At 40.5% G+C, this 27016-nt stretch overlaps 1 protein-coding gene and 1 pseudogene across 6 annotated transcripts in view; both read left to right on the top strand.

Moving 5' to 3' along the window:
- Srgap2 (SLIT-ROBO Rho GTPase activating protein 2) overlaps window positions 1–27016 on the top strand; it is a 239550-nt gene that overhangs the window by 78624 nt on the left and 133910 nt on the right. For all 6 annotated transcript variants that reach the window (XM_029477380.1, XM_021172064.2, XM_029477361.1 and 3 more), the window contains exon 3: window positions 17557–17749. In XM_029477380.1, coding sequence (XP_029333240.1) covers window positions 17557–17749 — 193 coding nt within the window. The remainder of the gene's footprint in view (window positions 1–17556; window positions 17750–27016) is intronic.
- Window positions 7100–7520, top strand: LOC110301587 (annotated as a pseudogene).

Raw genomic sequence — 27016 nt, 5'->3', positions numbered from 1 at the left:
CCCTCTCTCCCTCCCTCCCTCTCTCCTCCCTCCCTCTCTCCTCCCTCCCCCTCCCCCTCCGTCCATTGTGAATTATAATTTCTCAAAGAATTTGATGTAGGGATTTTTTTTTTTCACTCTTCCTGCCAGATGTCTCATTAAGAGGCATATATTTCCTAGCTTTGTAGGCAGCCATCTGGTTCCTCTCTTTGCCTCTGCCTTGGCTTCTAAATCTTCTTTTTGTCCATCCGGTGGCTGAGGGATGGCAAATGGGTCTGAAAAGAGTTCAGAGTGATCGTGGGGTAGGTATACCATTATATCTCCTTAGCCTGGAGCCAACACTGGGGGTTTCCAAGAAGACTCTTCCAGATGTATGAACAGGAAGTCCACTTCAGTTTTACAATGGATGGGTTTCTGGCCCATTGTGTTTGATCTTTACCTATGGTCACAGTAGTAAGTACTTAATAAAGATTTGTTGCATTGAAGTGACTTGGATAAAATATGATTTGTGTGTAATTTTATATTCCTATAAATTCTGTTCCCATCTGAGCTACTTTTCAAATTATATGCTGCTATTCTGAAAACTGCCATTTCCTAAATTTTCCTTTCCCCTTTTTACCCACTTGCTTCTGCTGTTCCAAATTTAGGCATATTTAAAGCAGGACCAGGTGAGTGTAGAAATAACTGTTGAATTAATTGTTCAGTTACAGGAAGGTGGGAGAAATGGCTGAAGATGGCAGATTTGGGGTTGGGGGAGGTGTCTAGCTGTAGGTGCAGAAAGTAGAAATTTTGCTAATGTGACAAATACCAAAGTTACAGGCTGTCTCTTTGTCTTGGATGTTGGGGGGCCTGAGGATTAAACCGAGGTCCTCACATACTAAGCAGCCTGATCTATATCTCCATCCAACCCCCACCTCTACATTGGTTTAAATTTCAGTTTGCCTTAATAAAAACTATAATAGTTCTAAGGAGGCTTTTCAGCATCCTTAGAACTGTCTGGGAGTATGAAGTACTTTATTCTTTGGGATGTGTTTGTGTGTGTGTGTGTGTGTGTGTGTGTGTGAGGGGGTGTCCCTGTGTCTCCTAGGCTTATAATCATGTCCCTTCCTTCCCTCACCATCTGCCCTTCAGCACTTGGCCCTTGATTTTCCATGTCCATTCCTGACACTCCTACCCCCCATAAAAGTGCAGCAAAAAAGCCATTAGCTTCCTGTCTGCCCTGCTTTTAATCATCTTCCAAGGGCAGCAGTGAGTGCAGTCCTAACCCCCTCTATGTGGGTGTCAGACTGAGCGTTTAACTTCTCCTTCTTTATGAAAGTGCACATTAGCCATTCAGAGACTTAATCTCCTAATGATTTGTGTGTGTTGGTAAAAAGGAAAAGCTATCATCCCTGACTGGTATACTCAGATGTTCCCTTTGGTACACTGATGGCAGGATTTCAAAAGAGAAGGGCCATTTAATTTAATTTTGCAGATGGCAGGAGGTGCTGCAGGAAAGCTTGGTCACAATATGCCCCCTCCTAGGATGGTAGCTTCAGGAAATTCAAGTTGCTGGAGGGATTTAGATGTGAGAAATTTAACCCTCTGGCTTCTTTCCACTTCCTTTCATTATAAAATATGGGTTGGGATGGGGGACAGTAGGAAGGTGGAGTGCAGAAATTGCTAGGTTGAGTGACTGGTAGGAGATTGCTATTTGTAATGATGCTGATCTTGGACATATGGATTATAACCAGCTACAGATTAACTCATTTCCTCATTAATTATTTTATAGCTTCATCTTTCTTAAATTGCCCCCTAGAGGTCTGAATTTTTTTCTTAGGCTGGAGACTGCACTTGGTGGTTAAGAGATTAAGCTACCCGTTCTCCAGGGCACTAGCACCTTTTAGAGATTAAGAGAGTTTTTCTCTAAACTTTTTATTTCTAGGGACTGCCTTTCCACAGAGAAGAGAACCCATGATTCTGATTTGGAGCACAGCATAGCTGGGTTTTTGCTGCTCAGTTCTGTGAAAGTTTTAGGATTGGCAATCCAAACTTCATTTGTAAACCAGTAGACAGACTTAGAATCTTGGTGCCTTTTATTCTGGCTCTTGAATAAATTTCATGCTTCAAATCTTGGCAGAGTGAGGAGGAATTGGTTTTCTCTCTGTTTTAAAGTCATGCTGTTCTATAAGGATGTCTGTTTTAAATAAGTGTCTTTTCATCATTCTAGATGGTATAGGGCAAAATATCTTCATAAAATATCTGCTCTTCTTGGAGAAATCAAGTTGATATCGACTGGGAAGTTTCATCCTTACTGTCTAGCTTTCATAGTGCTAGAAGGTACTGTGTCTTCTACTGGAGGAGCAAGGGATGGCCAGTCTTACCCAGCAGTGAGCACAGGAAACTACAACCAAGACTGGCCTGGCAAGACATATGGTGGCTTGAGTGTTATGGGAGTGAACCATACATGATTGAATCTAAGGCCACCTGGTCAAGTAACTACAAGGCACTGTTTTCTGGATACAGCAGGACAGTTGCGTATATGAATTCACATCAGTTGAGACAGCATGTAAAGACCTCTAAAGGCTTAGCCAGACAATATTCCAGCTTGGAGAGGGGCATGAAGTTTCATCCCTAGTTAAAGAGCAGCTGGCAATTGATAGCCACTGGAAGAGGAAGAATCATTTTTCTTTAAGGATGCAACCCCTAGTAGGTAGACCACCCTCCAGTAAAACACACACAGAGACACACACACATACACACACACACTTCAAACTGTATGAACAGAGTAAACTGTTTTTGATGAGTTACAAAAACAGAGAGAGACACTAAATTGTTTGGTAGGGAAGGAGAAATGGATCTAAGAGGAGTGGACTGGATATGATCAAAATGCATTATATAAAAACCCCCAAAGAATTGGACACAACAACAGGTAAATAAATAATTCAGAGATGGACTGTGAACTCTTAAGTCTATGAGATCTTGTGTAGATCTCTGTTGCTTTTGCTCTATTCTTTCTTTTATGATGTCTGCTAACCTCATCCTATAGTCATTTTTTTCTCCTTAGAAATAGAGAAGAATCTGATACCATTCATTTATCTTGATAGGTTGGCCATTAGATTTTAGTGATGAACATGTGCATTTCAGTCATTTATCTGCTTCTGTGTTGAAGGCCCTGTTTCTTTTTATAGCCATTAGCAAACAGGAAAAGAGATAGTTACATCCTATACCATGTATCTATTTATTCTTCTGTTAACTCAACATCCTTTATCATGTATCACCATTCTAGGGTCTTTAGTTTGGTTATTAAGATGGATATTTCTGAGTTAGCATTATAATAGAGTTTGAGGAAGGAGACAAACCCTACATGATTGCAGTACAATTGTGTAGCATTAAGGAGATAGTATGTGTAGTAAGTTGGCTATCAGTGTAAGAGAGTGAGATCAGGTTTTATTTCAAAATTGGGATAGAGAATGTTTAGGTGAGTTTTGTAGCATAGGTCAGATTTGTGCAGAGATTTGAAGGTGGTGAGAATTTAACACTTATGGGAAGAACATTTCAGGCAGAGAACAAACATCTTGTAGCAGATCCCTGAGGCTCAAGTGTACTTGATGTGTTTAAAGACTTAATAAGAAATCAACTGTAGCTGAAGCAGAAAGATCTAGAGGAGATGAGGGGGCAGTACTATAACATCACCAAGGCATGAGGTAGGCATAGGAGTTTGTAGAGGACGGAGAAAAGAAATGACTGAACATGTTATGCCATATTAGGACCCTGGCTTTATTTTGTTAGGCCCTCTGGTTTTGTCCCTGTACCACCAGGTTTTACAGCTTTCCATCTCTACCATCTTCTCAACTCAGTAAGGGCTCTCTTAAGAAACTGGATGGGCCAGAATGGATGACTATAGGGAGAATACAGAGGAACTTACACCAGAGCCTTAACCTGGATCCTCTGCTATAAATTGGTAGGATCCTTCCCACCTTCCTCCCGGGCACATACAACAAGAAAACTACACAGCATGCTTTCAACTCAATGCCTCCCTTTGTTCTATTCAAGGCTCCAAATATTTATGATTTTGACATAGTTGGCATTACTTTAGTCAATTTTTGAACGTGTTTACCACTGTTGACCCTCTTATCTCAGAGAGAACATCCTGAAATGCTTTTTTTGTACTACCTGCTTGATACTTCTAGAAATGAACTTGCTAACAGCAACTCATCAAAACAGCATAGGTAGAAGCATGGAGAAGCACATACAAGAAGAAATGGACAAGCTGCAGCCATCTTTTTTTTTTTACCACTGTCAAACCTCACAGTGAGGAATGGAAGATAAGTTTGCTTTTGTTGGGAGCAGCAGTTCTTTCTGGCATGGTTGGACATTGTTCATATCTGGTCTAGTTAATCCTCACCTTTTTACCAAGTCTAGTAGTGTTTTGGTTTTCTGAGTGAGAGTTAGAGGGTTGTTGTTGTTAGGTAGAAATTTTATCTTGTATCTTGTATCTTTTTTTTTTTTTTTTTTTTTCTGTTTTTTAAAAAAGGTTTTTTTTTTTTTTTTTTTTTTTTTGGATTTTCAAGACAGGGTTTCTCTGTGTAGCCCTGGCTGTCCTGGGACTCACTTTGTAGACCAGGCTGGCCTTGAACTCAGAAATCCGTCTGCCTCTGCCTCCCGAGTGCTGGGATTAAAGGCGTATGCCTTTAATTTTTTATTAGAGTTAGTGTTTTGTTTTGTTTTGTTTTGTTTTGTTTTGTTTTGTTTTGTTTTGTTTTGTTTTGAGATAGGGTCTTGATAAGTAGCCTTGGCTGTTCTGGAACTCACTATGTAGACCAGGCTGGCCAAGAACTTGTTGCAAATCTCCCGCCTCAGCTTCTTTAGTGTTAGAACTACACATGTGAGCCAAATATGCAACTATTTGTTTTGTTTTTAAAAGTTGTATGTTACCACTTAAAAGTTTCTAGAGTGAGGGCTGGTGAAATGGCTCAGCGGTTAAGAGCACTGACTGCTCTTTCAAAGGTCCTGAGTTCAAATCCCAGCAACCACATGGTGGCTCACAACCATCTGTAATGAGATCTGACTCCCTCTTCTGGAGTGTCTGAAGACAGCTACAGTGTACTTACATATAATAATAAATAAATAAGTAATCTAAAAAAAAAAGTTTCCAGAGTGATTTTGAAACACTGCACAGCACTGTATGTTGCTTATTTGACTAGAGCTTTTCCATCTGTAGATTGTGATCCCTTTGCAGGGCAGGTTATGAAGACTGTTTCTTTAAAAACTTAAATGAAATAATTTTTTTAAGCACAGAAAAAATAAAAGAAAATTGTATATAGAAAACAAATATAACTGCATCAAAAAATTTAAGAGTGATTGTATACATCACATATGTATTGCTCTGTTTTGTATATGTGCATACTTGGTCAGGGTGTAACATGTACCACTTATTGTGGGGGGCTGACCAGAAAGAGTTCAAAAACGTTATACTTGCTTATTATAAGACTATGGAAGATAGAAATGAATGCCTTCCAAGGAATATTTGTTATTTTTCTATCAACTATCAAAGCAAGGAAGGAAGAATTTGTTTTGGCTTATGATCTTAAGGGATACAGTTTATCATGGTGGTAGGGAGCTCCATGACAGTCGGAGCGTGAGTCTAAGACCCCTTGCTTCTTGCCATTTCAGTGGCTGACATTCAGCTGATTTCCTCCTCATGCCCTTTGTTTTCAATCTGGGGCCCCAGCTCCTGGGATGGGGGCTACCCATACTTAGGCTGTGCCTGTCCCCTCAATCCTCTCTGGAAGCACCCTCATAAATACACGTCCAAAAAGATGTGATGCACAATGCCTAGTTGTTTCTAAGGAAGTTGGGAAAATCAAAATTAACTATCACAGAAGATAATATTTTGATAAAATAAGAGTGAGTAGATCTTCCAATGGTATTTTTACTTTTAAAATGCTGGATTGGGTTTTTTGCTCTTCTGTGAAAGTGGACATGATGGTTAATATTATCAACTTGACTGTCTGTAAAATCACCTAGGAGACTATCTTCTGCAAATATTTATGAAGGCGGTCTAGATTGTTAGCCTCCAGGCATGCCTGTGAGGGATTATTCAGATTGGGTTAACTGAGGTAGGAAGACCTGCTCATTCTGAGTAGCACAGTTCCATGGGCTGTAGTCCTGGACTAAAGAAAAAAGACAGATTGCACTGAGCAATCCTTCTTCCTTGCTTCCTGGCTGTGCAACATGACCGCTGCCTCATGCCAAGCCCTTCTTCCATTAACTTGCTTCTTGTCAAACGTTTAGTTTGAGAAATGAGAAAAGGAATTAAGATATTGGAAGTTCTTGTGCCAGAACATCATGCTGCCCAGATCAGCAGGAACTAAACTTGTTGCTTCTCTTTGCACAAAGAATTGTGCAATTTCCAGTGGGAACTCCCTGCTGGAGGTGGAGAAGCAAGGAAAAGAAGAGTGGAGAACGAGCCAGATACACAAATCTTTATTGTATGTCTTTGCTAACCTAGCACCTGCATATGGTTAACTCTGAGACTTTGTTGGAATCTTCCAAAGAGTCATTGTTGAAGATAGGGAATCATAACTTATTTTCATTAATTTCAGTTCAACATTTATACCAGTTTTGTGGTATGTTCCTGGGGTTGTGAAAATAAGACATGGTGTTAGACTTGAGGTGCTCCTAGCCTAGTTGGGAAACAAATGTCAGTTGCCAGTTACCTTCCAGTGTGTTGAATGTCAGCATTGTTCAGGATGCTACAGAGTGAGATCATAAAGCAGAGGAATTATGCTGTAAGGTGGTTTTTTTTGTTGTTGTTTGTTTTGTTTTTTCCTGAAAACTGTGCCATTAAATAATAAAGATCTAGGGCCAAGGAAATGATGGCTCATTGATTAAGAGTGCATGCTGCTTTTGCAAAGGACCCAGGTTCAGCTCTTAACACTACACCTACATTAGGTGAATCATAATTGCCTCTAACTCCAGGTGTACATGTGGTATACACACATACATGTAGACACTCACACATATACCTAAAATAAAACAAATAAATCTTAAGAGACTCAAAATAGGGATTTTCTTTATACAATTTGGGTAAGTCTACTCTGCTGAAAAAGAAAATGAAATTTCTGAGGCACTTAGTCTGTCTAGTCCAGTCATGGACCTCACTGGTTTGTGTCTTTTACTTTATTTCTGATGTTTTGTTAAATATTAAAATCAGTTTGGGACCTTTGTCACTGCCAAGATCAAGATGGCTGGGAAAATCTCCACCTTCCTCAAGAATGACTGGACGAAGGAGCCGCTGCTGGTAGTGTCCATCTCTGTCTGGGGCCTCGCTATAATTACCCCCATGGTTAGCCCACAACACCAAGTATGCTGGCATGATCAACCAGGCCACACCCTACAACTACCCAGTGCCTATGAGAGATAATGGGAACATGCCTGATATGTCCAGTCACCCACAGGAGCCTCTGGGCCCAAGTCTGCAATGGCCAAAGGACCTGTGAATGCTTCTGCTGGTGGAAGAGGCCCCTTCCCTGTTACCCTCCAACAAAAAATGTGAATCCCCCCCCCCCAGCAAAATCAGTTTTGACATAATCCTTGCCCAGTCTAGAGATGTATAAGATCATTTTAATTATTTTTCTTATAATGCCTTTTAAAAATAAAAGCATATACTAGGAGCTTGAGTATCTTTTTCTGATGGAACCCACAGTACTCTGCTTTTATTTTCTTGATCTTTAATATCAGCAGTAACTTTTTAAGACATGTGAAATCATGACTAATTCTGCAATAGTAATACCACCATAAGTCCCATACTCTATTCAGGGACTTTAACTCCAGGCCTTCCAGTGTGAAGTTGATTGACTTCTGTCAACTCCATTAGTCTAAGCCTGGTGTATGACTGTGTGAGTTGACTGAATCCAGACTTAAACTTTGATGTTTTGTATTTGGTTTTAATTTTATTTAGTTCAGTGTTTTTTATTCTTAGCTGACTTGGCTCTGAATATGCCCATCTATGGATTTGACCATGAGGATGTCTCCTCCCCTCCCCTTGAGGTGTGAAACAACCAGGCAAAGCATTTTCTCAGGCCAAGTTAAAGTCGTTTCTACTTCTGTTGTTGAGGCATGTGGTTGAGACATAGCTTTTGGTGTATAGTGGGTAGGCAGGGCAGAAACACTTAACCACAGATTCTCAGATGGGGAAAAAGAAACTTAGGCCTAACTGGCCTGACTCATGCAGTTTTCTTGCTGTTGCTGTAATACCTAACTCACTGGACTGATCTATTTGCAAGATCATAGCTTTCGATCATTTCTCGCTAACCTTTGGTTCACCATGCTTCTTGCGCTTTGGAGGGATTTTAGTTTATATGGGAGATGCCAGTTGAAGGAGTCTTTAGAAGAAGACTGTACCCCTGACCTCTCCAAAACCGAAATGGTTCATGCTTTCTTGTGCTTAGGCTCTCCAGAGGGCGTGCTTACCATCTTTGAAAGCAGTTTGCTGTATAACTTCTATATGGGCTCTATAATGGTTTGCCATTGCTCTTAGGAGCAGTTCTATGCTTGTTCAGTATCTGGTATTGGCTAGCACTGCGACCTCTGCCTCTATCAGTCTGTCTTCGATCCATCCTCTTACCTAAAGTTGGATGTTCTAGTTAGTCTGAATTTCTTTTGTTATTTCAGTTCCTCCAATGTGTCTTTCTGTCCTTTTTCCTCTGGACCATTGAAATACATTCTTCCTTTTGGCTTAGGGAACCTTTCCTATATTCCTTTTCTGGGTAAGCCCAATCCTTAAAGTCTGGCTTCTGGAACCCACTTCCTGAGCCTTGGACCAAGTAGGCTTGCTTCTTTTCCTAATAATGAGCTTATCATGTTGCAATTTCTTCTTACAGTCTGCTTTCTCTAGAGAACAACATTCCTTTAGAAGGCAAGCCCAGGAAGCTGCTTAAAATGAGAAAGACTTATACTGTCTTGGCATTTCCTAATATTTAAAGATTTATAAATTATTCTGAGGATAATATAATTCCATGGTATCCCTCAGGAATTTAAATAAGTATTATCATTTTTATAAACTACAACAAAGATGTGAATTTAGGCAAATTTTTCTTTTAAAGTATATTAAAACATGTATTTTAATATACTTTAAAATTTAATAACTCTTGTTAAATGTAAACTTATCTAGCAAATGATATACACTATTTAACTCTTGAAATAAAGTTTGTGAAGAAAGATTTGATTTGTAAAAAAAAATTTAAAAAGATATGTTTGGTTTGGATCAAATACACATTAATATACTTAGAAGTTTAACTATTTGTTCACTTGTTTAAAAAATTGTGACTGACATTATATCGCTGTGGGCTAGTTGGAAGGGAGGAAGACCAGATGTTTTCTTGATGGTACTTGTGTGTCTGACTGACAAGGGCACTTTGAATATTCTCATTGACCTCTGTGATCTTGTGATTCTGGTCATTACCTGCTTAGAAATACAAGCATAGTGAAGGTGATAACCTTATTTTCTACTTAAAGACATTACAGACTATCACACTTGTACATTTGCAGGATGGTCACATGCTGGATGCTGGTAACAGTTATGAAAGAGATTGTTGTAGCGGGCTATGAGATTTAGGAAAAACCTAGCTAGTTTTCGTTCTGACTGAGATAGTATTCATGGTGCTTGGCCAGTCCTGGGGCAACTGAAGCTTTTGTTCATAAAGTTTCCTCTTAAGAAGATTTCATTAATTATAAAAAATGCCCTGTGGGTATATACATTGAGTTCTTTTGTATCTGTCATAAATAATGGAGAGAAAACATTTGTCAGAATAGAACAGAGCTGACTGGATAATGCATCTCTCCTGACTTTTTGTGGGATTTCTTTTTAAAATTTTTAAAAGGTTATTTTTTATTTTTGTGTGTTTATCTATGAGAGTATATGCTTTGTATATGTGTGTTTCTACAAAGGCCAGGAGAGAGCATCAGACTTCCTGGAAATGGAGTTACAGAACATTGTAAGCCACCTACTGTGGGTGCTGGGAACTGAACTCAAGTTCCCTGACCAGCTGGGCCATCTCTCCAGCTCTTTTTTCTTTTTAAAAGGAATAGCTATTGACTTTTCGGGTGTTAGCAAACAATCATGACAATGTCTTGAAAAAAAAAACAAAACAATAAATTGTCTCAAATCTTATAAAATCTAAGCAACTCTTTGTTCACTAAGTGCATACTCTTTGGAGACTTTTTATATGTTGGTCATTAAGGCATCAAGATTTAACAGAGAATGAAACAAATTCTGTGTGTCATCATGGGGCTTATGTCTAGTGAGAGGAGAGCACAATAAATACCTAGAGTTATCCATATGTATAGAAGTTAGAGTGGACGAAATTAAAATGATGTTAAGATTGGCATCTCTCAGGTGGAATGGCTGTGAAGGCTGCTTTGAGAAGATAGCCTCTGAGCAGATAACTGACTAAGGTGAAGGAGCGAGGCATGCAAAAGTTGGCAAGTGTGCTTCAAGCTAAAGGGAGCCAATGTAAAAGCTTCCCTTAGCTGAGGTAGGGGTGGGCTTGCTTGTCTTATGGCCTGAGAGACCCCTGTGCCTGGGATGTGTAAGGATGAGTTCCAGAGACTGGAGCAGCTGGGCCCTGATGAGTGGAGCTGCCAGGTGTAAAATAGACTGCAGAGTAACAGGAGTGGAGAATGAGGAGTCAGGTAGGAACAGTGATTCAGAACAAAGTGATGTCACGTTACACTTAGCATGTAAGTAGAGAGTGAATGGCTAGGCTAAGAAGAGGTTGGATTCAGGATGCAATTTAAAGGCAGTTTCAGTTGACAGAATATGAAAGAGAGATGTCTCAGCAGTAACTGAAGGTTTTTTTGTCTGGTAGGTAAAAGAAGTGCCATTATTGGGATAGAAACCAGGAGGAACAGTGGCCAGGGCTTGTGTCAAAAGTTATAGTTTGGGCTTAAGTTGTGGATACCTGTTAAGAGAACCAAGGAGAGATGGTAAGTTGGTTCTAGGAGACTGGAGAGGTCTAGATATATATAGGAATGTGAATGTCACCAGGCACAGAAATCAAAACAGGAATTCCAGAAGCAGTTGTTTGGATAATTCTTGCCAATGAAGATTTCTGTGCCTTCTGAGGGAAGTAATAAGAGAAAAGCTATTAGTCATTTTCTTTGAGGAAGAATACTTGTTGTTTTCTTGTTTACTAAAAGCAGCTCGGAGTTTTTTTTATAAACATCAACTACTTATAGATAAGGACCAGTGGCCCTGGCAGAATGTGGTATTGCACATAGATTGAACATGGCACTCACCTCTGCTTTCACAACGCTGTGCACAGCCCCACTTACTTGCATTATTTCACTTTCTGTAGCTTTTTGTTTATTCCCCACTATTTTGCTAACTTTGAGGAAGAATTTTTGTCTGTGTAATCTCAGAGTACTAGGAAATAATAATTGTTTAATAATAATAATAAATGTTTATGATGACTGTAAGAAAAAAAAAAAAGCCTGAGAGCTTAGCTACTCAGGTTCCGGTTCTGAATCTACGACTAAACAGTGTGGTATTTCTCAGTACTCTTCCCTTCTCTGGGCTTTGCATCATACTTCTGTCCAGCAAGAATTTTTTAAAGCCCTGGAATTATTAAGTGTGTAGAAAGACAAGTGAGCAGAGGCAAGAGCATGACTTGGCAGGGCATCTTGGCTTTGTTTCCTGGGGATCAGTTTGGTAGGAACTGATTTCTGTTGGGATCAGAAGTCTCTGTAAGCAGAAATGGAGGAGAGAACCTGATGAAAGCTTTAATTGTATTCTTATATAACACCTTCTGGAAGGTACCGTGAATCAATATTCTTGAGGTAGCTGAGGTGACATCATATGTTTGTGAAAGGACTAAAAGCAGGTGAGGTAGATTTTGTGGAAAAGACTGGCGATTAGGTCAGGTTCCCAGTGGGAAGCATGGGCTAATATTATGTTTCGTGTTGGCAACAGAGCCTGTGGGAGTCTCAGCACCTGTCTCCAAGATGCCCGTGCACCAAGAAGGGAAGGATGCACCTGTGTGACTTTTCTAAAGAATGTGTCTCTTTTTTTCTAATCTGCCTTTCCACTCCCATTTTTCCCTTAAATATGTGGTATTTATGACTGAATTTGAGAAGGTTCTGGAATATGGAGATGAATTTTGGAAGGCCAAAGAAATGAACTCTTATTTCAGGATTAAAGCATTAGGGAACATAATCCCCATCTGAACCTTGATGAATTCACCAGGTGTTCTCTGAATCAAGGACAGTGTCCAGAGGACTGGTTCATCTGCACTGGAAGGCACTATCATTTAAAGGCTACATGAGTGTCAGTGAAGCAGAGCCTTGACTACTTTTGCTAAAGGATCAGCATTGCCCAATGATACCCTTACTGAAATCCATCAGCATCTTTTCTAAGATATAAATCTCTTTCTGACTCCCAAGACATGTGTAGTTAGTAGTGTCTCAACTGTAACCAGGCATGGACAAAGAGGCGAAAGTGCCCAGGGGAAACTCTGTTGGCTATGTCTGCTGATTCTGAATTTGAACCTAAAACACCACTTGCTGTGGTTCAATTGGGTACCCATTGAAAATAGTTGAATAATAATGTTCTAGCCAGTGGAATTTAGTTATGACCAAGCCTGCTGCCCAGACATACTACTTGGACAATTTGCTGTAGTAGTAATATTCAATGCAGAACTAAGTTCACTCTAAAAGTGGAGAAATAGAAACCAAGAATTCTTTATGGTGTCTATTTGGAGCCATTTCCCTGTTAGTTAGTAGAAAGGAACTCAATTTCAAAAGAATACACTGTACCAGTTGGTGGAGTTAAAGACATTCAAGTGTGTGTGTGTGTGTGTGTGTGTGTGTGTGTGTGTGTATGAGAATGAGAGAGAGAGAGAGAGAGAGAGAGAGAGAGAGAGAGAGAGAGGCAGGAGAGACAGAGAGAGACATAGAGAGACAGAGACAGAGAAAAACAGAGAGACAGAGTCAGACAGAGAATTCACATACCATAAAATTCATTCCTTTTGGTGTCTGTGAGCCTATTTCCCTGTTAGTTGGAGAATGGTACTCAAATTCAACAGAATGCATTGCACTATTTAGTGGAGTTAGATGTGTGTGTGTGTGTGTGATAAAATTCACTTCTTTAAATCGATTCAGTATGTTTTCATATACTGACAAAATTGTGCAAAAGCAAACCAGCAAAGTTAAATTTTGATTTTAATCAATGAATGAAATAGCAAAGGTTGCTCTTGAGCACATGCAACTTGCTTAAAAACTTCAGTCCTTCTTGCAAGGGAAGCTAATTTTTTTTCATGTGTTATTTTTAAATATGATAGAAAAAAATAAATAAATAAAAAATAAATATGATAGAAAAACAGTCAGTTATTTTTCTTAAGACTTACAGTGTGATTTATTTCTGTTGTTGGTTATATTTGACTCTTAGGTTTATTGGAATTTACTTCTGTGAGTGTGTTAGATAGTAAAGAATAGCCGGGCAGTGGAGGCGCACACCTTCAGTCCCAGCACTTAGGTGGCAGAGGCAGGTGGATTTCTGAGTTCAAGGATAGCCTGGACTACACAGAGAAACCCTGTCTCAAAAACAAACAAACAAACAAAGTCAAAGCATAACCAAGACTTAGGTGCCCAGAGGAGAGTACTTCCAGCACTCCTCCCTTCATGTAGCTAGTTCATGGTGACCTTAGTACTTGGTACTTTATAGATATCCAGGGAGCTTTCGTAGCTCAGAGGCAGCTGCACTTTTAGAAAGTATAGCTTGGCTTCTCCTGTATAGTCTGGAGAAAGAAGCTTAAAGGGCCCTGTCATCTCTGTGAACTACAAAGGAGACTTGTAAAGTCTTGATTTGGTATGGTAGAGCATGATGTGAATAGTGTGTCTTTGAGTGTGTTCACATGTGCACATGAGCACTTGAGCACACAGGGAACTTTGAGAAATTCCTTGTGCTTTTATAAATTGCCCCTTTTTCTTTCTGCCCTTATGGTCATCCAGAGTATGGAGGGGTCTCCGGCCTGGGCACATGGCCCAAGTGTGCTGACAATCAGTGCCCTATTGTTTCTTTCCCCTTATGTGCATGGACAGAGGCTGGCACAGCTGCCTTATTGAGGACCACTGTTTGTTGTAACAACAGCAGCAGTACATTCTGTCTTCGAAGACTGGACCCCAGGGTAGGGGGGGCCAGAATCTTTCTTACTGCCTTCTTCAATGTTCTGAGGATGATAACAAGGGAGAGACTTCCTTCTAGGCATGTTGTAGGGGAGAGGTACTATATCACTGCCCAGTGATAGGTGGTGACTATTAGTAGTCTCCCCTGGGTTGGGAAAGGGATATCACTTCTCCCCTTCCCTTCAGGATGTGCTCACAAAGGAAGGGAAGGACTTTTTCTGAAGTTGCCATGGAGCACAGATCTAGGAGATAGAGAAGATCTCCTAGAGAGATTACTCAAAATATGTGATGGCTTATAAATCAGTGACCCAGCCTAAGCTTGATCTTGGGGCCCTGAATCTTACTCAGCAGGAAGATGAAGTTGAGATTCCAAAAAATTAAAAAACTATTCACCCAGAAATACTGTCATTGAAGTGTCTGCTTCTCACTTCTTTAACAAGTCAGATAAAGGTCAAGTTAGCTTCAGTGGTGTCTTAGTTTCCTGATGCTGTGACCAAATATTTTGATAAAAGCAATTTAAAGAAAGATGGGGTTCTTTTGGCTCAAGGCAGCAGGAGCTGGAAGCAGCTGCTCACATTGTGTCTGCAGGCAGAAGAAAGAGAACAGTGAATGTTGGGTTGCTTCCTCATTTTATTTTGTTTAAGACCTTAGCCTTTGGAATGGAGGCACGCTTAGTCAAGGAATCTCCCAACCTAAATTAACTTCATCTAGGTTATACTCAGAGATGCGTCTCATAGATAATAATAGACTCCATCAAGCATTAACCACCATAAGCCCTGTTAGTACTGTTTGTATGGCCCTTCATATATTATTTAATAAACTTTCAGTTTTTCTCATCTGAAATATCTTAGAAACTAGTAACTGAGTTTTTCTAATCTGAAATATGTTAGAAGCTAGTAATGGAAATAATTAAATGAGCTGTAGTGTCCACACACTTTATGTAATGTGTTTAGTAAATACAGACCCTTTCTGTAAGACTCAAGAAGGAGGTGCAAGGATGAGATACAGCTCATGCTACACTGATTACTCATTGACAATTCAGCAAGGAATCTCATGCTGGCGAACTTCTAAGACACATTGATAAAGCTCACAGGTGGCCCCTGTGATGTATTTATATTATGGATAGTACAATTTCAGAGCAGCCTACTTCTTGAATTACATTAGTATCATGGGACATTGTCTATAGTTCCCACAACAGTCTAGAATGTTTCTGCATTCCTGGATGAGAGGTTATTGAAATGTAGTCTTAAGGGAGTCATAGATGGCTCAGAGGGTCTTGATAGCCTCAGTATACTTCCATCTCCCTTCGTGTCTTTGTTCCTGAAAAGCTGTTTTACTCTAAGAGATGATTCTTATTTAATGGACAAGTTTTAAGTAGTATTGATGACCCACACATGCTCGCTACCCTCAATTTTCCTACCTTCTGGCAATTACTGCTAGCTTTTCATTAATATATGTTGATGCTTCTGGGAGTGATCATAACAAGGGTTTTTACCCGTAAGAAACCCAAAAATGCCACAGGAACCATATTCCTGACATGACCTCCGTAGATCTCTTGCACATGCGCACGCGTGTGCATGCACACACAAACACACACAATCTCCTATACCCCGTTGTAATCAGACTCTAGAATACACAGAACAAGAGAGCTTTGATGAGTGATGATGTAGGCAGCTTTTCTGTGAAGCATTCTGCTTGCTCAAGACAATCCTGCAGTGCTTAGTTTCAGTTCAGGTTGGGTTACTTGAGGGCCGGCCAGCATTCGAGGTTGGCAGGAGAAAGAGATGAGGAAGAAGATTGCTTTTGGAGATTACCTAGGGTCACTTGCAAAGAGCTAGCTGTGTCTGTCATATACTGATACTTACAGAAACAGAAACCTTATAATAAAGAAGGTAGGAATAGATTTTGGATTTTAAGTATTCTAAGGCAAAACCCAGTGCACCTTTGTCAATCCTCGTTGCTTTAAGAAAGGACGTTACAAAGATTTCGGCATCATGGCCCTTATACTAAAATTTCATCTAGGGCTTAGATAAAAACTTCATACTTCTCTTTCCCCATCTGCCAGTGCTATGGGAAATGAATTAAAGCATGTGTCATAATATAGATCCTTCCTTTCAACCTCCATTGGAGGCATGCTAGGAGGTGAGTATGCTGGCAGAGAAAGGGGATGAAAATAATTGCTCTATTTTGATGCTAATGGGGACTGGATGTAAACTAAGCTGGACATGCACTGTGTGCCTACTCTGGGCAATGAAGCTGCCCAGTGTTGGCAGGCTGTGTGCCATGACTGCCAAATCTCTTATCAGTAAAACATGTAGTATTGTATTCAAGGCAGATCCAGTTGCATCTGAAGCTGCCATTGCTGTGGTTCCACAGTGATAGCTTTGCTAGCCCTGTGCAGGAACTGGGTAGAATTCTGCCAAGCAGGAGCATAACTGGACATAGTTCTACCTCTGACAAAGAGACTATGAGGCAGGTAAGGGTGGAACAAATGAGAAATAAGTGAAAAGATCTAAGGCCGACTTAAAGATAGGTTCTTGAAGATTCACATTCTGTGATATTGGAAACCATAAAACCAATTGACCTCAAATGTGATTTTCTAGAAGTCATGGTGAATATTTTGTTCTTGGTTGCTGCTATTTGACCTTAGGAAGGCTTCTTTCTACCTCCATGAAAATATAATATCCCTTTCCCTGCTCCATAGTTGCTGAAAAATATTTTGAAATGATGAGGAAAAGCGTAAAAAATAAAGGTAATCATTTGCTTAGATTTGAATCCCAGCTTACTGGGATTTAACAGTTTGTCTTCTTTAAGACTCAGTATTTAGCTGGGCGTGGTGGCGCGCACCTTCAATCCCAGCACTTGGGAGGCAGAGGTAGGCGAATTTCTGAGTTCGAGGCCAGTCTGGTCTACAGAGTGAGTTCCAGGACACAGGAACACAGGACACAGGGCTACACAGAGAAACTCTGTCTCGAAAAACAAAAAAACAAAACAAACAAACAAACAAACAAAAAAAAGGACTCAGTATTTAGTTTTTAAAATGGGGTTAACATGATTCATCTGATTCTTCATTTGGGTTCCTGGCCAGAAAAGAACCCAAATTCTGGATGGGATTAGCTCCAGTAAATTGCTTTGTAAATATTTAACAGTGACTATTACTTTGTCTCTTATGCAACTTATTCTACCTAATTGAACAGATTCTTGGTTACAAATAGTTTTCAAAGGTGGTCCAAAAAGAGGTGCTAGAGGTTTTTAGAGGTACCTCATAACATAGGGCCAGTCTCACAGGCTATTTACTAAGGGCTTTGATACCCCAGGGTACAGGGAACAAGTGAATGGAAGGCAGGTATCTGTGTGTACAGTGTATATTTAGAGCTGTCTGTCTGACCACATTCTTCTGTTTTCTTGCAGAGATCAGGGCTCAGCTCACAGAGCAGATGAAATGCCTAGATCAGCAATGTGAGCTCCGGGTGCAGCTGTTGCAGGACCTGCAGGACTTCTTCCGCAAGAAGGCTGAGATTGAAATGGACTACTCTCGAAACCTGGAGAAGCTAGCTGAGCGCTTTCTAGCCAAGACACGGAGCACCAAGGACCAGCAATTTAAGTAGGGACTTCATGCACATTGCTTTTAGAAACTTCGAAAGTGAGGTCTGGGGTACAAGGAAGAAGAGGGTACTACCACTTAGATCCAGGTTGATTCTAAAGTTGTTGAAAGTCTTCAAGAATTCTTCCTTTTCCACATTACTCTTAAGTGGCAGTTGTTTGTCTAAAGCAGATTAAAATACATGGGGGAGCCAAGCTAGTGAGTTTTATACCTTTCCTGTATGTCAGCCATTGGTCGAAGAGGGGTGTGTGTATGTGTGAGTGTGTGTTTGTTTTATTACCATCTGTACATATATGTGGCTAATAGTAGGTTTCATTATGATGTATATGCATGTATATACTGTATTTCAGTTATATTTACTCCTACCACTACCATACTACCAAACTACCCTCTCCTGCTCCCTGCCACTCCTACCAGTTCCCTTCCTCTTCCCTAGCTATCCCCAAAGGGAAGATTTCTTACACATTCATGCAAATAATACCTGATTGCACATCCCTTGAACTCCTTCCTAGTGCTTTACAATATGGCAGAGAGCAAGCATTTCCTTTCCACATGGCATTTTAATTAGGGTGAGGAGGTGGGGAGTAAATAAATTACAATCAGGTAATTTGATGTTGAGGTGAATGCTGTGAATGTGTAATGAAAGTGGTGCAAGGACTTCAAGGGGGTCATTTCTATTCCTTTGACCATTACTTTATGCTTGATGCATTCCAGCTTATTCCTGTCTTATCTTACTCAGAGTAATAATGCAGTTGTTTGCCCCCCCCTTTTAATTCCATCTAGGTACTGTGCTCTGTGCTGGTTCCTCTGGGAATAAGATAAGCTTTGGAATACTTGGTTAACAGGGAAAAGAACTATAAACTATATAGAAAAGGGGGCTTTAATAGAGATGGAAGAAAAGAGATATTTTCAAAAGCCGTGAAAAACAAGGTTAAGTAAGTAGAATAGGTCCCAAAGGATAATGCTTTGATAGCAAGCATAGAATTTCACATTTGACATGCTCTGTGGTAATGAACCTTTGAGTATATTATGTTGAGAGACAGACCCAAGGAAAAGTATGGGCAAAACTGTGTGTGTGTGTGTGTGTGTGTGTGTGTGTGTGTGTGTGTGTGTGTATGTGTCTGTGTATCTGTGTGTCTGTGTGTCTGTGGGGGGGGTCTGTGTATGTTTATCTCTGTGTGTGTGTGTGTATGTCTGTGTCTGTGTATGTGGGGGGGGGGTCTGTGTGTGTATCTGTGTGTGTGTGTGTGTATGTCTGTGTCTGTATATGTGTGTATTTAAATCCAAAAGAAGGATATTAAATTTGGGGGGTAGTGCATGTAAAATTGGATAGCGTATAAAACAGAGCAATAGGCGCGTGTTTGTGTTAGTCAGCTTCCGGTTACTGTGGCCAGATAACTAAGACAAATAAACTATGAGGAGAAAAGTTTTCTTGCCTCATGGTTCCAGTGGTTTGTAGTCCATAGTTGTTTGATCCTATTTTGTGGGGTTGGTGGTGGCATGTGACAAGAGCATGTGGGGGAGGTCTGTTCCTTTGTGATAGTCAAGAAGCAGAGAGAGGATGGGGCTAGCATTCCATCAAGGACAATCCCCCAGTATACCAACTTCCTTTTCCTAGGTCCTACCTCCTAAAGAATCTGCTACTGTCTAGTGGTACCACAGCAGTAACAAGCCTTTAACACACAGCCTTATATGATTGTACTATTCAGAAATTAAACAAAATTGATAACTGATTAGATGAAAAGAATCTTACTGGTCAGAAGTAATCTGATGTCTCTAACTTGGAAACCAGAGTAATTGTGGTGTCTTTTATAAACATGCAGGCATCAAGGAAATGGGTGTTTTAAATAGTGACTCTGCTTTGAGCATGTTGAGTTTGAGGCATTGTAAGAATTTTATGTTCCCAAGTTGAGATGTGGTACTGCCAAGCCAAGTGGTTTTGAGTGGGAATACCTATTGAAATCTGTAGTGTAAACGATATTGTAAATGTAGAGGAGAGAAGAAGAACCAAGAGCTAAATAAAAGCCTAAGGTTTAGGAGACCTCCCAATGCTGGTAGGCAGTAAACATTTTTGGTAGGAGAAAGGAGAGTGCCTAAAAAGAGTGAGTAAGAAAGTTGGTCCCTCCTCCCTGGCAGGAGGGAGGTGACTCAGGGAGTTAGAAATGTTTGAAGGAGTGGCTGATCAAGTCAATTTCAGCAGTTTCTTACTAATACTCTTGGGCTCAAGGCATTCTGAGAGAAGCAGAGCAGGGGGTGGCTTAGTGGTTAAGAGTACTTGCTGCTCTTGAGAGGATCCGAATTGGGTTCTTAGACCCCTATCAGGCAATCTAGAAATCTGTTGCCCTTTTCTGGCCTCTATGAGCACTGTACTCAATTACAACACACACACACACACACACACACACAAATGAAATAAATCCTTTTTTAAAAAAAGCTTGAAGACAAAAAGCTTTCTTCTCTCAGAATGGAACATCTGAATTGCTGGGGTTTATAGGTCAAAAATGGTCACATAATAGCACACTTACATGGTATAGTGTACTAGAAGAGGCATTGGCTGAGTTGTATGGACAAATGCACTTAATAAGAATAAGATGCTAACCCCAGTGAGCATCTGAAGAATCCACAGAAGTGGCTAACTTCTGTCTTGTCTCACTAATGTGCTGATGGGGCCTCTACTTCTCAGTTTAACACTATGGATGGAATCTTCATTTTGCCATCTCCCCTCATTTCTGTGTGCTCAGATGTTTGTGTACTACAGGCATTGCTGCAGACAGCTGTGCTCCTGCAACTGTGCTGCCAGTTTGTAGGTAGCATGAAAAAAATAATGGCCTTCTCATTTCTGATCTGTTCTTGCTTGCTTGCTTGTTTGCCTACTTTTTTCTTTCTTTTGATGCAGAAAAGACATTTTAGTCATGACTAGTTTGATTAAGACAGGTGTGACTGCTATAGTAGACTTTATGTAATGTTAGCTTATGCAAGACAGGTGCAGATTTTTCTATATATAACAGTCTATTAACCAGTCAGGACTGCATCAGGCTCCTTATCTCACCTCTAGAGTGTCGTTTATTGCTGTATATCCCAAAGTAGCTCATTGTCACGATGTCAAATTTCACCAATTGGGTAAAGCAACAGGGCAAGAGGGAAACATGTGTTTATTCTTTAAAGGTATAGTCTGGAAGCAGCTCATACATGCCTTAACTCATCCAGCCAAACACTACAGTCACATGGTTATCTACATTGTTGGGGGATGGGGTAGACAATATATTTATTAATTTGGGTGACCTAGAAAGAGGAGTTTCTATCACTATAGAAGGGAAAAATATCTGTCACATTGAGGGACAGTGTTTATAACATTGCCTAGGTTTCATGGTGTGTGGAAGGACAGGTGTGTGAAAGAACAATGCCCCCCATCATACATAGTGCACATAAAAGAGTAATTTGTTCTGGTTGAGGCCAAGGAAAAGAGCCTTTCAGAAGTTCAGTGGTTAGGAATGGAAAAGTAAGACTGCCAAGGCTGTGTATCTTTCCTAAATATTTAATATAATTGACACAATGGAAGAAATTGGAGAATGAAGCATTTTAGATAGAGAATAGTGTTACCATCAGCCCTGAGGTGAGAAAACCATGGCTGGTGGATAACTTATTTGCTTTTCTGAACTATATGAACTATAATATTGAGTAAATCTGGAAAAAGTAAGCCAGATTATAGAGGTTTGTAAATACTAGCCTATAGAGTTAGGGCTTTGTTCTGTAAGTATAGAGGAACCACTCACAATTTCTGAGCAAGGAACTGAATTATGTCCATGCTTTAGCAAGGACCTAGATGATTAAGGCTGGGGAGATGTCTCAGTGGTTATGGGCACTGGCTACTTTTTCAGAGGACCCAGGTTCAATTCCCAGCACCCACATGGCAGCTCACAACTGTCTATAACACCCTATCCAAGGGATTTGACACCCTCATACACACACCACACACATACATGCAGGCAAAAATAGCAATGCAAGGAAAATTAAAATAAATAAATCACTTTAAAAGGAAAGAAACAAAGAACCTAGATGAAAGGACATAGAAGGGATATAGGGTAGTCCATTGGTGACAGTAGTAATGTGAGCCATCAAGTCATGCCCTTGGGAATAGAAAGATTGAGCTGAATGTAAAGGCAAGAATCACCTGAGTCAAACAAGCTGGGACAGAGAAAGCACTTTTTGGTTTTCTAAACTTTGGAGTAGGAAGTATACTGTATCTTCATTCAGCCAGCAAACTGTAGCCTCAATTTTGCTGACTCTATGACTGGTCCCAGAATAGCTCATTCTCAGCAGGCACTTGTCACTTCCCCCAGAGCTGTAGCAGCTGTTGGCCCAGTAATGCCATGAATTTGTCTGCCTGTGCTGCCAGGAGAGCAGCTGCCAGCAGCAGCTCAGATAGATCCCGCTCTGGGATGTGGAGTTTATTCAACTTGGGATGGAGCAGGTTGGCCAGAGCTGAAGACAGTACACATGGATTCATCCCACCTTTTTCCAGGCCAGTCTCTTACTCTGGCTCCATTTCAGCCGTTCATCCTGGGTTAGGATGGTTATTTTTGTTATAGTTTTAAGTAGCTGCATTTAGGGGCAAATGTTGCTGAACTCCTTATTTTCATTTTCTTTTGGAAAAAAAAAATTTTCCTCTGGAAGTCATTACCCTGTCACCCTGTGACTGTGCTTTCTGTTCTTTGTTCCTGTTCACCTTTTGTCCTTCTCCACATGGCTCAGTGAAGATATCCTCACTAAAGCCCTTACAGCATGACTCATGTAAAATCTGACCTGATGGTCCCATCCCTCTGCCTCAGACAGTGAAAGAAGCTGTAGACAACTATACTGATTATTCCATTCTACCTTCTGCTAAGTAATGTGGCCTCCCTGTCCACTGATTGTTACAGCCTTGTTTGATTAAAAGTGGAGATAAAATCTTATGTGACAGTAGGAAGCCTTCTTATGGAAGATGTTTTGGCATTTTCTTTGGCTCTTTGAAGAGCATAAATTTATTCCTATTTGTTGTTGAGCCTTTGATTGTCTCTTTAAGTGGAATTTGTGTTAATATTGCCCCACAGGATTCTGAAGGATTATAATTAATAATGTGCTGGCTTTTTTCTTCTTTTCTTTCAACAAGCTTGCTGTAAATTACTTTTCAGCTCATTTGGTTTTGATCTCCTGCTTTTAATAACTAATGTCTTTGTTTTAATTTGAAGTAGTTTTTCTCCCCCACCCCTACCCCATGTGGAGTTTTAGAGAAACACCATGCTTGGCTATCCTGCTGTGCTTCTTACATAGACCTTATGCTATTTTGTAGCCTGTTGTCAATATTTTCTTATCTTTTCCTTCTCCTTAATAAATGTTTGTTGGACATTTTAAAATTATATTCTAGACTCTTAGAGAAGGAAATTAAAGGGACCTTAACTTAGGACTACCCCCTCAAAAAAAAAACCCATAAAAAATAAAAAAATATTTTATTTTTGGTAACATTAAGTTAGCAGTGCATGAAGGTTGGGCACAGGCAAAGTAACCCTGCCCACCTGGTTCCTGTGAGTTGTTACTCTTGGGAAGGTCGAAGGAGAGCCTGGCCTTGGGATCTCATGAACTAGGAGAGGCTAGAGCACTGGTTGTTCTTCCAGAGGACCCAGCTTCAGTTCCTACCACCCATATGATAGCTCACAACCTCTGTAATTCCTGTTCCATAGGACCTGATGCCCTCTTTTGACCTCTAGGGCATCAGGCACACACATAATATATACATGTAGGCAAAGTACTCAAACACACAAAAAATATAAAGTAATAGAATTTTGTAGTATTCAACTTTCAGTACTCCCTTCAGTGAAAGAATAAGTACACAATTAAAATTCTTGTAGAGTCCATGTTCTTGGTCTTAGGCCTAACCTATGTATGTGCAGGTTGCTGCAGGTACTTCCCTTTTTTCTGCTAGTGGAGTCTTCCTTCAAAGTCAAGTTCAAAGCTATTTGCCACTCTCACAAGATGACATTGGGTTGAAAGCAGAGTCTGCTGACCATAGAGAACATTACAGCTCTGGTTGCAAGAGAGAGAAAAGTGGAGAACCAGAGAAAACAGATTCTCCTTGAGTATGGGATCATCTAAGGAGGGCAGCAGTAGGAAAGATAAAGTTGCTAGAAGGGAGCACTCCCTGACTTCCTGGGACTTGCACATCATTCACTGATCTTGGACATATTTGGCAATTGTTTGTTTCCCCCCCGGCCCCCCCCCAGGAAAGTTTTGCCCAGATGTAGCAGCATCTGGTGTTAAGCATGGGTTGGCTTCCCTTCCCTGTGGCTCAAGTTACTTTTTTATTGAGAAATTAACAGGAAATTCCTTGGTATGTTTTCCACTAGCCCATTCCATATAGAACTTTAGGTGATGGTCGGTCCTTTTTAAAGATGGTGTTAACATCTGGCAAAAGAAGAAGAGACTGCAGAATGCTCAGTCCTAAGTGAAGCATATATTCTGCACTCCCTCCTTCTGAAGCTCAGGGAGCACTGCAGAAGAGGAAGTGGAAAGAATGTAAGAGCCAGTGGATGACTACAAGAAAACAGTATCTCCTAGACACAGGGCAGCTGCACATCTGAACTCAATGTAGTTGTGACAATATATACAAGACCTGTGCAGACCAAATTAGATCAAACCCCAACATGGAGATGGGAGTTGGACACAAAATCCCTCCCTTTGCCATGAAGCTATTGGCAGTTGTTAGGAAAGCTGCTGGGAAAGGGAGAGACAGTGTTCTCTGAGTGTAGCTCCTATTAAGTTAATCATACTCTAGTGAAGACTACTACATCCAAGAATATTTGGGCAGCACAGCACAAATTGTCTTGATTTTTTTTTTTTAATGATGCCAAGTTGGGTGGATAAGAACAGGAATAGAATAGATCTGGGAAGAGTTGAAAGGTGTATGAAGCTCATATGGGACTCCCAAAGAACTAATGAAAAATGAAAGGTGTTGGGAAGGCTCCTTACACAAGGACAGAGAAGAATGGGAGTCATCAGAAGATAACTTGAGTGTGGGCAAGACCGGTTGGTTGACCACTGTTTGGAACTGAAAAATAATTTTGGTGCAAGCTTTTTAGGAAGCTTTGCAATTTAGTAGAAAAACAAAACAAAAAAAGCCCCCTGAGCTTTGAACCAGGTAAACTTGAGTCTAAACTTGATCTCTACTGCTTACAGCAATGTGATTTTGAACTAGTCATTAAACCCCCTTTAGCCTCAGTTTCCACATCTCTGAAGTGTGGAGTAATACCTTGAAGAGTTGTTCTCATGATTGGATATAGTATGGGAAATACTAGGCTAGCATCTGCACTAAGTAGATATTCAGTAGAAATTAGCTGATAGAATTACCACTGTCACAGAAGAGTGTAGCAATAAACTTGGGTTTTCTGCAAAGAGCAGTGAGTCCTGACTAGGTAGATGATCTGTTCTGTTCAGCCTCCTGCAGTGCTTTCCATGGAGACCAGCAGGCCACTGCAGCAATGAATTAGCTATGCTGGAAGCAGAATATGGTTACTGGTTTCCAGATCTCAGGAAGCTTCCACACTTGTACTTAAATGGCGTTATTTCATCCTCCTGGGACAGAGAATGATAGAGGGCAGGTCAACAGCGAAATGTGCTTTTATGAGCATTTGGGAGGATGCTGGACTTCCAAGAGCTTCCTATGCTTCCTAGGATCTGACACTAAAGGGTCAGCAGACCACACTTCAAGCTTTTAATTCCCCGGGCAATAGCATGCCCTTTGACAGCAGTACAGGGGGGCAGGGAAATTACAGGAGCGTCTCCTCCTATAAGTATTTCAATAAACCTAGGGAGCAGTATGTAGCTCCATCTCTGGATCTTTAATTCTTAAGAACTCACAGCCTCACAGCCAATTAGATGCATTGTCTTTGACCCAGTTCTCTTTTAAAGACAAAAGCCATGCTTTGGTATTGGGAGCTGATTGTGAGGTGGGAAGGCTTCCAAGATAAGAAGAAAAGACAGCTTCTGCTATACAGACTTTATTTTTTTATTGTTGATTGGGGAAAGCCAGGCAGGCTGTAAGAAAATAATAGCACACATCCACACAGGCACATGAATCTAAAAATAGAATCCTATTTAAAGCAGGTACCAATAGTTCCTGAGAAGGGGGGATAGGTGGAATATTCAGGAAAGGACTCGTGCTTGGTTCAGTCACAGAAAGGAAGAAGATAGCACAATTATGTTCTCAATTAAATTTGGTCCCATGTTAACTGAAGTAAAGACTTTAATATCTACGTCCTGTGCTGTGATGAAGTATCATACTGTGAGGAGATACAGAATCATGAGGGAATGGCTCAGTATTAATGAAAGATTTAAGGAGGTTGAGAAAAAAAAGAGTTCGGATTTTTCACTGCAGCAAGATAATTTTATTCTGTTAGCTTCTGTTTCTTCTACTTAACTGACCCTCTGCCCCTTGGGTCTGATGTTCTGAAAGGATCAATGAACAGGTTTGCATCTTAACATTTTTGGCACATGGTTAAGGACTCAGGATCAGAATGAACCGAACAAACTAGGATTGTGTTCAGTGGCAGGGTGCTGGGCTGTATTAATCTAGTTCTGCTTAAGCGATTGGAACAGGGCATCCTTGCATGAAATTCAGACATCTCTCCCTGGCAGCCTCTGGTGTCAAAGTAGAGGTTGTAGAACAAGTCTGGCAGCTCTCAGTCTGAACCTTTGTAAACAACAGATGTTCCTAACTAAGTTCTAGGGGTGGAGGTTGAGGTTTCTGTTGATGCTTGAAATTCTTTGAATTTATAGGCAGCGTCTTGGGGATTCAGCAAAAGGAGGAAGTTGTAAGGGACTGATTTTGCAATGTACAGGTGGAAATGCCTCTGACAGATTTCCTTGGAACATAAAGCACTATTGAATGGACTCTGAATAGAGAGCGAGGTACCCAGGGAAGCAGGCATAGTTAGGAAAGGCTGAGCTTCAAAGGCGTATTGATTTCCTGCCTTCCTCCCCTTCAAGCTTGCTCATTTGTACACATGTGACTTTGTTAGCCCCTTCCTTGTATGGATAGAAATGTGTGCCCTTCCTACTACAACATTTTCTGACAGCTGCACAGCATAGACTTTCATTAGTACCTTCAAAGGAGTTTGGATCTTTCAGTGTACAGATTTCTGGGTTATGGGCTTTTCTAGGCTTTTTTTTTTTTTTTTTTTTTTTTGAGGTCAGCATCTCACTCTTGAACCCATGGTCCTCCCTCAGCCGCTTAAG

The sequence above is a fragment of the Mus caroli genome, chromosome 1, assembly GCF_900094665.2.
Source record: "Mus caroli chromosome 1, CAROLI_EIJ_v1.1, whole genome shotgun sequence".
Taxonomy (NCBI): Eukaryota; Metazoa; Chordata; class Mammalia; order Rodentia; family Muridae; genus Mus; species Mus caroli.
This window is presented reverse-complemented; position numbering and strand designations above follow the sequence as displayed.